Here is a 14,145-nt window from a genome sequence, read left to right as displayed (position 1 = left end):
CTAAAACTTATGTCATTAAACCCAAATTGATGTTGGCTTAGAAAATATGGCCACTAAGCCTAAAGGACAGAGCAGAGTACTTTAAAAAAAAATAAAAATTAATGTTCTGGTCAGGAAGCCTTTAAGTTCTCTATAAAGCACATGTGCATATCAATACATTTAAATATACCTATCACCTCTGAACATATACAATCACCCCCTAAACATTTTTTTAAAGATTATACAAAATAAGCATTTATTTTTATAATGGTCAAAAAATTAAGAATTTCTTTTAATATGAATCATTTGTAACCTTACTGTTAGTACACAACTTTTCTGGAGGCATTCACACATGATTCCTGAATATTCTACATGACACATAGAAGTTCACATAGACATATTCAAGGTAAACTGATTGGGATATTCAGTTATTAAAGCTCAGCCTAGTATTCTGCCTACAACAGTGGGTCAGTACCTCTCTTTAGCACTCCTTTTTAAATTTTTAAGACTTCATTGATTATGAGCACAACTGATGGAGACAACACATAAAACATGGCAAATTAAACCTGTTTCACATATTTTATTCACATGCTTCAGTAAGATAACCGGGACTGGAAAGCATTGTCTCTGCACTTAATAGTGTTAGGACAGCTCTAGTGAACCATACTGCACAAAAATAATGACTCTTGTTTTGTGTACATGTACTAGATAGAGCCTTCCATTGGTATTCTAAATATATAAAGGATATAAAATAAATAAAGAGTATCAAAATACAGAATATATATAAAGGAATATTCTGAGGACTTAAATTACTGGAGATCAAGAAATATAAAGAAAATACTAAAAAAGGGCAAATGTATTAAAAACTATAAGTATTTTTTGAAAAACAGTTAATATTTTGCAACTGAACTAATGAAGTACCCCCATCCACAAGCATGAAACACACAATGCCAGTAAAACATCAAAGTTAAAAATGTCAGATATGTCAATATGTATAGATATGTGTGTCCTCACGTAATAATGCATATTGTCAAAGCCAAAATGACATGATTTATCAAAAAATAAAAATCAATAAATAATCAAATATTTATCCCTTTGCTAATGAACAGAACATATATCTGTATAGGAAGTGTTGGCTTAAAGACTTTTTCAGAAATGGAAAAATAATTTTTAAATGTGAACTTTATAACCAAAAGTATACAAATAATAAAAATAGATCTGATGTAAAATACTTTTAATAAGATATACAGTAAATGAAAATAATTTAATCAGATACAAATTAAAATTTCTAAAACCTGCCTTAATAGCTTACTAGTCTCCTTGCAATATTTAGTTACTTAAAAGTAAAGATAAATATCTAAAAATGAGAGTTTATTACTATCTCATGATCAAGAAAATTGTCTTTTAAATAAATTTTTAAAATCTATAAAATAATTTGAAAAAACAAAGCCATAATAAAATATTTGAACGGTACTAGCATAAATTGCTTTTTGTAAAAGTGAAAACTTGTGCCAAAATTAAAGTTTGACATAAAATACTTTTAGTCCAAAGGTATGTTTGCACATATAAAAATGTTAATCAGGCCATTCTTAATCAAAGAAAAGCTTCCACCGAAATAGTAAGATAATTACAGCACAGGTTGACTTAAATACTCATAAGCCTAAATAATATTACTCAAGCCCCCAGTGAGTAACCTGGAGAAAACTAAGTTTTTATTGGATTGGCCATGTGGTCCTCTGAAGTGGCTAAGCAAGTCACTCAATTTGTACTGGCTGTTTCGCAAACATTGTTTTTATTACATAGTTCTACATTCTTAAAGATTCTTCTTCATTTCTAATCCAGTTTTAAAAAATCTGAGTTTATTTGTAATATGTATTTGTATGTCTGTGTATGTACACATACATCCATATGTGAATACATAATTATACACATATTATGTACACAAAATCATTAGTGGTTTGAAAAATTCCACAAGGGTGGATAGTCTAGTGGATATATATAAAGTTTTACAGCAGCAAAGCTGGGCTTTGTTCCCTGTGCCCTGTTTGCAGGAAGAGGAACTCACTCCTTGCCAGAAGCCTGGGGATCTCGTGGGAAGAGCACAGGGAGGTCAAGTGGAGGTAAAAGCCCTGAAGGATGAGAGGTGGCTCTGCTGTGGCCGTGACAGCTCCAGCAAGGGAGCCTGCCAACAGCGGTACAGACAGGGGTACTGCTCCTACAAACTCACCGTGTAAGCAGAAACCGGTTTAGAAGTTATCATACACGATTTTGAAATTTAGCTGAGGAGTATAATCTACATTCTACATGCCAGCATTTAACCTTTGAGTTTTTGACACAGTGATGAAGCGCTAAGTCAGATCTTTGAGTCTAAAACACAGTATTAAGAAAGGACTAATTTTTATTAGAGAGACACTGGGCAGTTAAATGTAACCTGAAGGCATTTACTCCATGTGTTACCCTAGGGAAGTTAATGCCTGTTATAAGATACATTGTTTCCTTGGGTTTTGTCTTTAATAAAATGTATTTGGACAGTAATTCAATATCCTTAACATTTACTAATTTAGAAATAAACTACTGCTATTTCTTTTACTCATTCATAAAATGTCTTAAAATATTTGTTTATATTTATGATTTTGAAAGCCTATGAAATACATAGGAACTTTTAACCTTTATCTTTAAAACCTGAGTATTCTACTAATGAACTAACAAATTCATGTAAGGGTCGAAACCAAGATAATTGCATCTTTCAACCTTTGCATTTAATCTATATTAATCAGAGTAGATTAAGGAAGATGAACAGTTTCTATTTTTCCCAAAGGGAAATACTGATTGACAAATTTTTAAAAAAATACATATTGCATTCACCAATTAACATCTAAATGTAACATTTGGCATTTTTTCCCAGATGGATTATTATCCATTAGAATTCATTTTAAGTTCAGTTCACTGATGATATGTATTTTGACAGGTCTTATTTCCATCATAATTTATATTTACAACACAGCCAAGTCAAGGGAAAGTGAGCATAAAACAACATTTTGCTTTGAGTTGAATATATTTCAATAGCTAAAATACAAAATTGATGAAACAATTATTTGCTAAATTGTGAAAGGTATATAAAATAAATGCCTAAAGCTATTTAGATATTTTAAAGGGAATTTTTAAAATGTACAAGCTGAAGAATGTTACATGAAATTTAGAGATTAATTCACTTAAGAACATTTCTGCATTTAAATTTATAATCCAAAGTATCCCAAATTGGATACAGTATAACCATTAAATACCAATTTATATTAATGATAACTGAGAACGAATATAAAATAAACTTAAATCTGCAATGAAGAGAATTAAGATATTCTAATTCCATTTAGGAAGACCACCCATCATTTACCCATAACATTTTCACATGCCAAAAAACTTAGAAATGTTTAAATAAACTAAAGGCTCCACATGAGTAAATGACAGACCAGCAATATATTCTTTCATTCAAATGGTATACAGGGAAAAGACCACTGTTTATCAATAAGGCTCACACATACACCTAACCGAAGCACACTTCATAACAAAGAATGCACGTATGAGTCCCCAAATAAATGCACACACATACTGAAGGTAAGATAAGGTCTTTTCCCATCCATTATTTGTTTTCTATGTTTAATCACTTAGCAAATATTTAGTGAGCATCTACTATGTACCAGGCACTGTTCTAGGCACCAGGGATGTTCTCAGTGAACAAAACATATCAATCTTTCCTGTCTTAGAATTTTTACTTGTCAATAAATATTACTATTTATTACTATTTATTCAGCTATTACTGAATTAAGTGCCATTATGTTAACTATGTTAATAGAACATGGCATTCAATGTAAATGTACTCAGTCACTGGTGAGGCTGGATATGAAAAAGATACATTGCAAATGTATTTTGACCTGCATGATAACAGCATGATGATGATAAAAACAGAGCAGCAGTACAAAATATTCTTAAGAATATGCTGAACAGGGATATAAAGTTTAATACCTCACTCCATCTTCTAATGTATAGAAAGAGAGGTGAAAAATGAAGGAGTCAAGATGGATTATACTGACAGGGGAGACTCCTGAATGACTGCAAATAATCAAATATATACTGAGAAAATAGAAAACCTATTCTATTCCATATTGCAAAATAGAATGACACTGGACTTTCAGATCAAAAATCATAACTAGTAAGTATGGAACACAACTTATTGATAATTTCTCCTAAGTTTTGCCTAATGAAATCGGTCCTTTGTAGAAACTGATGTCAGGGAACTACCATCATAAAGTTGAATTCATGTCCACTTCAAAGAATCCCACAAACCTCAAATATTTCCGTGTCATATATAGTAAGGGATAAAGGTAACTCCCAGTTTATTAACATTGAAATTGTTACCCATATTTAAATTAAAAAGACCACTTTTCACACATGTTTTTAATACAACTTAATATCACCAATTAGTTTAACAGAATTTAAAATACCCTCACCAGGTGATTTTCAACTGGAATGCATGTAGTAGCTTATTCCTTGGACAAATCTAACAAAAATTAGGAGCATCACTAACTTTCCAAGGACAGAAAGACAGGAGGACCTTTTTTTTTTCTGTTCAGGTAGAAACAAAACCTGACCATCACCAGAAACACTGACTCCTTCTTCACTACTTATATCCATCTAAAGAATCATTTTTATTTCCAAAGACTTGATTATAAATGTGTTGTTTTCAAGTAAAAGTAACTGTACCTCAGAGGTGTAATAAAAGTGAATCAAGATATTTAGAGAAAGATTATCACTGCATTAGCAACATTTATGCCCATCTTTCTATATAATGGAATGCCTCTGTCAGTTGTAAACAGTATGGGAGAGTTGCCATGCTATTTGATAAAAAATACGAAGCCATAGAGTAAAAAACATGTCTCTGCTGTTTATGCAGCTTAATATACACATTTGTTAACATTAGTGCTTCATGAATTTTATAAGAGAATAACAATTTTAAATTATCTGAAAAGTTTAAAAATCAAATCAAAACATACAAGAAAAAATTTTCTTATATCCACATTATTATTCATAAAAAGACTAATTAATTTGATTAATTCAAGTTAAATTAAGCATATCACATATTTTACTAAAACATATATCTCAAATGAAAATGACATGTGAATTGAATATCAAAGCACAAATTCTAAGATGTTTGAAAGTTCAAAAAAGTAACTGGAAACTTAAGGAATTTTATTTTATACCTCTGCACATTTTTGACCTAAATAAACAACACTTTCAACACTTGCCATTTGCAAAACAAAACACCAGGTGGTCCTCACCCACTCCCCAAAACAAACATTCTAACAGTATATAGTAAATCAGCCTTTACACACAACCACAGATTCATGCCAACACAGCAGGAATATACCTATGAAACATCAATATAAAAGAGTGGCATACTGCATACAGATTTTCAGAAAGCGGAAAATCATATTCCTTAAACTTTCAAAAAAGGGCCAAAATATGTATTATTTCAGAATTTATAATCTCTAATTTTCACCAAAATTGTAGTCATTCTCCAAGTGCATTAACCTGTTTTTGGGAAAACAAAAAAATAAACTATTTCATCTAAAAACAAATATGTAAGAACATAATGAAGTATTTTATGTTATGTTGGAATATAAAATTTGAATGTTTGAAAATCCACATATTTAAAAAGCATAATGAAAACATTTTCTATAAGCTAAAGTTTTAAAGTTTATTGAAAAAAAATGCTGTTTTATTACATTTGGATCCAATTTTGGAAATATGGGGAAGGGTTAAAAATAACATCTCTAAATTAAAGAATACATTGTCGGTTGGGAAGGAAAACTCTAATTCTTATTATACTGTTACTGATACTAATTTAGCAGAACTGTCTAGACAGATTTAAGTCTAGGTCTATTTACTCTTCCTCATATATTCAGAAATCATGATAACAAAATAATTCATAATCAATTTTCATTGATTCCCCAAAATTTGAACATTTAATAAGAATGTTTCTAGTTTCACAAATGGTTATCACTTTCTTATCCTCACCAGTGTTATAGTGATGCTGCATCTGGGTAACAGTTAAAAGCTTTAAGAAATAGTAACAACAGTAATACTGTTTTATCTCAATTAGTAGCAGTTTATGGCTTATTTAGAGCCTCACTTCTTCTCTTGGCCCAGACTTATTTTTATTTAAGTCTTAGGATCTGAGTTCCTCTAGGGAGCTGTTTCCTGCCCACTGTTAAATACATCACTTTAAACAGTTTATCACTGGGTTTGGCATTAATGTTTTTCCACTTAAAGGATATTACTGGTCATACAAATAGAGACGACCATTTCTCCATCTCAGACATGAAGATGTAGATTACAAACATTTGCTTCATAACATTATAAACAAATACCACACTAGCAAAATTTAAATCATCAGCCACTTTTTACCAGTCATGGCAGCTTGTTATTAACTTGGAAATGTTATATCTGTATCAAAACAGTACAAAACCCTAATGAAGTAGTATACTGTGGGCTCTATTTTTAGCTAGTCCACTGTGCAAAAATGCCATTAAGTGATATAGAGATCAAAAGCAGCTGAGAAAGGAAGGTTAAGAAGCAAAATAAATAAGTAAATAAATAAAACAAGCATTTAGAAGCAAGCAACACATGCAGAACAAGCAAGAGATTAGTTTACATGAAGAAGAGGCAACTTACATGGCTGTTGAGAAGAGAGCTTCTGTGAGTGGACAGACCGTCAGACTTTTGCAGCGTCTCAATCGCCATTTCAATCTGATAATAGATGTCATTAAAAAAAGGGCTCAAGACAAGATAGTAATAAAAGGCTCACCAGAGAATTTTTGATAGATTCTTTAAAGTTCAATTTCTCCTTCAATGGTGGCTAATGAATAGCTCTCACTAAATGTGTATTTCCCCCTCCTCCCCCCAATCCCAGAGAATAACATAAAAACAGGCACACTAATAATAAGCTCAATCATAAAAGTAAACCTCCTTGAATATTCCACAATTATAATCAGAACGGAGACCTGAGGAGCAGGAACCCCAGTGGACTGTGCTAGTTAAAACATTCTTGACTTTCATAGTTCAAGATGTTAGATAGTAACCAGTCTCTCTCTAGTCTCCCACCTAAAAAGTATTTAACATTTGCCCTATTCTGTCACAAAAGGAAAATAGTACAGATTTTGTATTTTACATACATTAGTATTTTAATGCAAATGTGCAAAGACACCTTTATTAATGTTCAAAAGTTACTAAACCTAACCATTTCTCTCTAAACCCTGTATTAAAACTTGGAAGTGGAGCATCATTAGTACGGACACATTTAGACATAAGCATGGATCCTATATCATATTTTAAGATGTGGTGGTGAGGTAGAGATATTAGAAATGATAGCAGACATGGAATGTAGAAGAGAAAATAATTCAGAGCCAACAAAGAAAAGGGACAACCACAGAAAGAATTTTATTCTGTGTAATCTCAGCATATGATGAGTAATCGTAACACCTTAATTAAGTAGGAGGTGCCAATAATAAATGAGATGTGCTGTTGATCCCTTCATATTTAAAGATAACTATCTCTGAGCTCCTAGCACTATAGCATTTACTGTAAGATCAGGTTCCAAACACCCTGTATTTGCTTACTGGATTTTATTAACAACATTAGCTAAAGTTAAATTTAAAAATCACACTATATAAGAAAGAAATTATTATTTTTATTTTTGCTACCTGATCAAATCAATACTCATATAAGCAGTTAAGAAAAATATTTCATGCTTTAAAACATAGATAAGTTATATTTTACACTATCTATGGAAATTAACGATGCCTTGAAATTTTAACATACTGCCTACTCCTATCCAAAAAAAAAAAAAGGATGACAAAATCCATAGCAGAGCAAAGTCTTGTTTTTCCCACCAAGTGTCCACTTGCTCTATGGTAGAATACTTTATAGATAGAATGTTCAGTCTCAATTATGCCAATATTAAATTTAGTTTCCTTAGGAATTGGTAGCTTTAATTTTATGTTATTTCCCCAAGTTACTGGTTCTTCTTTCTCAGAGTTAATAAAATGTAATACAGAGAAGGATGTTAGGTTAGAAATGATACAAAAGTACTCTTAAATATGTATTAAAATAATTCATAAGGTGATAGAACACAATTTATTAGTTAAATTTTTTTAGATCACACATTTAAGTAAACTGGCTTCTGAAATACTCTTTGCCAGATGGAATGTTAGTGTATTTCATCATTATACTTGAAAATAAACTGATGAAAATGATACTGTACAAGCCAAAAAGAATAATGTAAATTCTACTAAATTTACTAAATGTTAAACTGTAAAACTAAAGAATCTCAGTATTACATCTCTTAAAAGGGTATCAATAAGTATTCCTACTTTCAGAGAGAAAACATGTATCAAAAGATAGCTGAAGAGTCCCATCCTCAAGTGACTGTAAATCTCTTCTAGGAAGAATTTGCTCAAAACTCTAATTTGCTAAAATGCCTACTTTTTTTTTGAAGTTTGAATGTGGAAAATTTGAAATTAGATTTTAGTCTATTTAAAAATAAAATAATCTGTTCCCCATGATTTTAGAGGTTTAGGTGAAAGGTAAAAATCACCAAAAATCTAAGGGCAGAGCAATAATGTCGGAGAGATCCAAATTCAGATTTGCTTGTTAACAGCAATTTCCATTTCTTAATGACTAAAGGATTTGTTGTTTTTGACAATTAAAAATTGAGTGCAATAAACGAACATTTTCCATTTCTTCCCTAAACTAATTGAGCTTTGCACTATAGCTTAGCTTGTTTTCCTTCCTTTTTTTGCAGAAATAAATTCTCAGAACTAAGGTATATTATAGCCCAGTTGCGTCTCTTAACCATCCTAGGACTGAGTGCACACGTCCCCTCCACGATTATCTAATGCTAGGATATGTGTTGCTTTGGAGTTTAGACTGGTCCATGGTGATCCTGTACTATTGCCTCATAATCAGATAAGAAGCTATGGCAACTACTCTTAGATCAAATGGTGGGATGCTCTATTTGAGATGAGATGTTCGGCCTGGAAAGCTAGGCTTATACAGCGTTAAGTGTGATTACTGGAGTGGGTGAGACTTAAAACTCCCTATGTGAAAGAGCAGGTAAGAAACTGATATACATTCCAGCCACAATGGGCACACGAATTCTTAGAAAAATAAGTCTTTTCTAGAAGATAAAAAAAAGATACTTAGTAATATATTAATACTTGGGGTGAATTAAAACCTTTCAGATTCACCAGGTTAATCAGGATTCCTATGAGAATGGGAATCTCCTCTGAGGGTGGTTATCAGTCAGAGAGAGAAACCCTTGCTCCAGTGCTACTGCAGAAACATTTTCAGAAACTGGAAAAGAGGATTTCGCACTGTGTTGAGACACATCATTGAAATATTAGAAGACTGACCAGCCTCTCAGTGAGAAAAATGACAGAGATCAATGAAAAGTTTTCCAGCCAAAGGAGTTACAAGTGTGGGATGACCAACCTCAGATGCTACCCCAACAGAACGCCTGCAAAGTCTGAAGAGTCAGAATTCAGGAAATGTGGAGAGCTTCCTACATGCACAGGCCAGGTTTCTTCCTGACCACACACTAGCAGGAAGACAGAAGAGGGCTTTGCAGTATGCTGCATGACAAAGCACTATGAAGCATAATGCTAAAGATCTGGTTTGAGCATTTGCTGCGAATATTTTACAGGGAAACCCAGACTTCATTAGCTGGGACACCCATGAGCTTTGCTCTGAGCGAAGCTTAATTTGGGTGAAGAAAGAGAGGAAGGTAACACCAGTTGCTATTACAAAACAATGTTTGGGCTTGTGTCACCAGTTAAGAACTGGAGAATTAAAGTAAATACACCAATACAGTATACTAACACATATATATGGAATTTAGAAAGACGGCAATGACGACCTTGTATGCAAGACAGCAAAAAAGACACAGATGTGTATAACGGACTTTTGGACTCTAAGGGAGAGGGAGAGGGAGAGGGTGGGATGATTTGGGAGAATGGCATTGTAATATGTATACTATCATATAAGAATCAAATCGCCAGTCTATATCCGACACAGGATACAGCATGCTTAGGGCTGGTACATGGTGCTGACCCAGAGAGATGTTATGGGGAGGGAGGTGGGAGGGGGGTTCATGTTTGGGAACGCATATACACCCGTGCTGGATTCATGTCAATGTATGGCAAAACCTGTACAGTATTGTAAAGTAAAATAAAGTAAAAGTTAAAAAAAAAGAAAGTAAATACAGGTATGACTTGGTTCCCACAACCAAACACTGAATTCTCAAAAGACAGAATACCAGGGCTTCCTTCATTTGGGCAAAAGGTTCTCCATACTAAGAATGCGACCTGAATATCAGGCTGCAGACTCTTTTCCAATCACTGAAATGCTAACGTTGCCTTGTTAGAATCAAAGGACAGGTGGAGAGTCTCCAAGAACCCAGGGCAACTTGAGGCTAGTGAGATATTCACTCGAGAGTCAGTGTCATGATAAGGACGTAGAAAAGTCACACCAAGCCCTTAAGAAAAAAGGGCGAGAGAGCACAGGAGAGAGGTCAAATGCTGTCTGAGGTCCAGTAAATACAGTGTTTGTATTCTCTTTTCCTGAGCTCAAAGAAGAGATCAATATTGTACTTTTACTAAAGCAGCAAATACTTTTAAAGAGAAAAATGTAACAAGAAAAAAGCATTTTCCCTATTATTTATAATTCCCATCATTATTTATAATTGGTATTTATGGTTCCCTGTTGCCTTTTCATGCAGGAGAATCCTTATCACAGGATGGCATCTTGTTTTGCAGAGCTATCATCAGGCTTTAAGTGCTCTGCTGGAGGGTTGAGAGATTTGAGGAGACTGGGACCTGGGCAGAGCGGAAGGGAACGTTCATTGGCAGATGATGGGCAGAATGGGGAGGACAGGTGTTGCAGAGGGGCTCTGAGGGACTCTGCATGTGTGACCCGTTACCCTCAGCTCTTTCCTCCACAACATCATCAGTAAAATTGATGCCGCTCACACATACTTCAGGTACAAGTAGTCAAAACTGGCTGGAGCACAGGCTTCATTTAGGGGCAGTTGATGCTGTTATAAAGGTAAATCTCAGATTCAAATACACAGAAACTTGGAGAGGTATTGAGTCGTTTATTTATTGACATTAATTTTGTCATCACCATTACTTCTAAGAGAGAGAGTTATTTAAGTAATTCTGGAAACAGTTGTTTTAGAGCTAATCTTATTTCAAACATCAGGATGCATCAATGCTGGGGAATGTCAATCACCTTCAGTGAAAACAAACAGGAAAGTTGACCTCAGAGAGATGCTGAATCTTTTTGCAGGAGTTGCAGAGGGCCAGAAAGAAGCTCCCCTTTACATGTGATTTATATAGATATTATGGGCACCTATTCCATGGCCCAAATAGAATATCATATATATGGACAGTCAGAACTTTGTCTTAATGTAAATATCGACCATTCAACTACATGCCATTAACAGAAGGAAAAAGAATAATTATATCAACTTACTCATTGTCTATAGGTCATGGCATATTCTAGTGACTCTGAAATGGCTTTTTAATCTTTTTTAAAGACTAAAGGTCAAGATGGATATATTCAACTACCACTACAATTAAAATTAGTCTCATGGTAGAAATGATTTCCTTTCTAGAACAATTTAAAGCAATTTAAAAACAGAAATAATACCACAATGTTTTATGATTTATAAAGCCTTTTTAGATTAAATCTCATTTGATCTTCACAACTTTGTGAAACAGCAAAGGCAAGCAATATTATCTCCTTTTCACAAATCAGAAAATTGAGTGTCTTTGGGATTATATAGGTATTTATACACCTGGAGACTGGAATCCAAGATTTATCACTCTACATTCAACATAATTTCCATTTTATACAAATACAACATGAACATTAATCAAGTGGAAATATCACTGTTTTTAACAAAATATCTTCTGAGGAGTGGCTTGTAAGATTAAAATTTGTTAAATGATTTGCTATTAACAAGATTCATTTTCTAACAGAAAGGGCTTGAATATGATTAATAAGCAATGCTTGAAAATGATTTCAAAGTGATTAACTTCCAAAGCAACAAAAAGTTTTGAATGATAGTCAATTTTACTTGTCATAAAATAGTTATGTAATGATTACATTTTCTTATTAATATAGGTTATTTTGTTAACCTCACAAGTTAACATTTTTTGGAGAAACATCATTTTTGTTTCCTTGCAAAAGAGAAGTAAATTCGTTAGAGAAACCCAATGAAGAGAATAAACTTAAGACTGGAAACTTCCTTTGGGATAATTTTTCTCCTGAACTATTGACTTAACATTTTGTTTGAATTTGAGATTAAGTAAGATACAAATAGGTTTCCCTGGTAGCTCAGCTGGTAAAGAATCCACCTGTAATGCAGGGTACCCTGGTTTGATTCCTGGGTCAGGAAGAGCCCTGGAGAAAGGGATAGGGTACTCACTCCAGTATTCTTGGGGTTCCCTTGTGGCTCAGAAGGTAAATAATCTGCCTGCAATGTGGGATTGCATATTTGGGCTCGATCCCTGGGTTGGGAAGATCCCCTGAAGGAGGGCATGGCAATCTACACCAGTATTCTTGCCTGGAAAATCCCCATGGACAGAGGAGCCTGGTAGGCTACCGTCCATGGAGTTGCAAAGAGTTGTACATGATTGAGCAACTAAGCACAGCACAGCAAGATACAAACATTTCTACTTGGTGGCTTGTTTAGAAAAAGTACCCATGATCACTGACATGAGCCATGTGACAACTGCCCTTATACCTGTTAGAAATGATCACCTCCTGGTGTGTTAGTGTGTATTGGATGGAGGGGGACTTTCACAGTAGGTATTTCAAACCAAGAGCACAAAGGAAAAAACCCTTTCACCCTGCATTTAGTCTATATAATCACAACACAGGTGTTTTCCAAGTGTGGTCCTAGACACTTGTTAGAATCATCTGAACATGTGTTAGAAATGCAAAACAACAATAATGAAAAACAAATAAAAAGAATGGAGCTCAAATTCAGTGCTCTGTGACAACCTAGAGGGGTGAGACGGGATGGGAGGTGGGTGGGAGTTCAAGAGGGAGGGGACATATGTATACCTGTGGCTGATTCATGTTGATGTATGGCAGAAACCAACACGGTATTGTAAAGTAATCATCCTCCAATTAAAAACAAATAAATTTTTTTTAAAAAAGAATGAAAACTGCATCCTGGCTGCTCATATGTGTTGCTGATGCTTTGAACTCTTCTTCAGTTTTTCCAAAGCAGCACTTTTCAGAAAGTAAGGTGTAACTCATTAGTAGGTTATGAAATCAACTACCCTGACCAGCATTTTTTAAACATTAAAGAAATCAAATAGAGTAGAAAAATACTCAAATATCCTGGCACACAGTATGCATAACTTTGGCTTCAGTCCTCTGTATATGAATGTATATTATGTATATAATAGTCTTATGAGTGTGCATACAAGTGTGTACTCATGAATGTATGCATGTATGTATGTGTATGAGTAGTAAAAGGCCGCAACGTAAAGGTATTTTCACTGTAGATTGTGGCCCCCAAACTTTGAATGCTCTGCGTGAACAGTTATTCCCTTCCAGTAACTTCCCTTCTAGGGATCTACAAGTGTCTCTTGGGCCCATGAATCCCTGCAATGCAGACAGAAACAGCTCACTGAAGCTAAAGTTCTGAATATACTACTCTGTAAATTGTACATTCAACCGATATAGGAATCAACATGTGAATATATTACTCCATAGCAATATTAAAGAAAAGTTTAACTGAAAGATTCAGTACTGGTTGTTCTTTTAACTCTTAAAAACATTTAAAATGCCCAGAAAACACACCCAACCAGTTTTGCTTTTCATCTCTTGAACCAGAAGTAGCTAAGATAATATCTTAATCTTATACATTAAGCATTTAGAGAAAAGAAGTCTTAGATCTTGCAAATGTTTAACTGTATGAAAATTTTTTTACTCAGTTATAATTTTATGACATCTAAGTTTTTTTTTATTGTTTTGCTTTCAACCTAAAGTTTTGGCAATTTTGTATTCCCTCAAGCTATTTTGAAATATTGATAA

General features: G+C 33.7%; 1 protein-coding gene across 4 annotated transcripts in view; it reads right to left on the bottom strand.

The window, feature by feature from the left end:
* Nucleotides 1-14,145, bottom strand: part of RFX3 (regulatory factor X3) — a 341,608-nt gene that overhangs the window by 85,849 nt on the left and 241,614 nt on the right. For 3 of the 4 annotated variants that reach the window (XM_005683704.2, XM_018052027.1, XM_018052028.1), the window contains one exon: nt 6,709-6,783. The exons of the other annotated variant lie outside the window; for it this stretch is intronic. In XM_005683704.2, the coding sequence (XP_005683761.1) occupies nt 6,709-6,783 (75 nt within the window). The remainder of the gene's footprint in view (nt 1-6,708; nt 6,784-14,145) is intronic. 4 annotated transcript variants of the gene reach the window in all.

This window comes from Capra hircus, chromosome 8 (assembly GCF_001704415.2).
Source record: "Capra hircus breed San Clemente chromosome 8, ASM170441v1, whole genome shotgun sequence".
NCBI classification, from domain to species: Eukaryota; Metazoa; Chordata; class Mammalia; order Artiodactyla; family Bovidae; genus Capra; species Capra hircus.
Note: the sequence above shows the minus strand (reverse complement) of the source record. Positions and strands in the feature narration are given on the sequence as shown.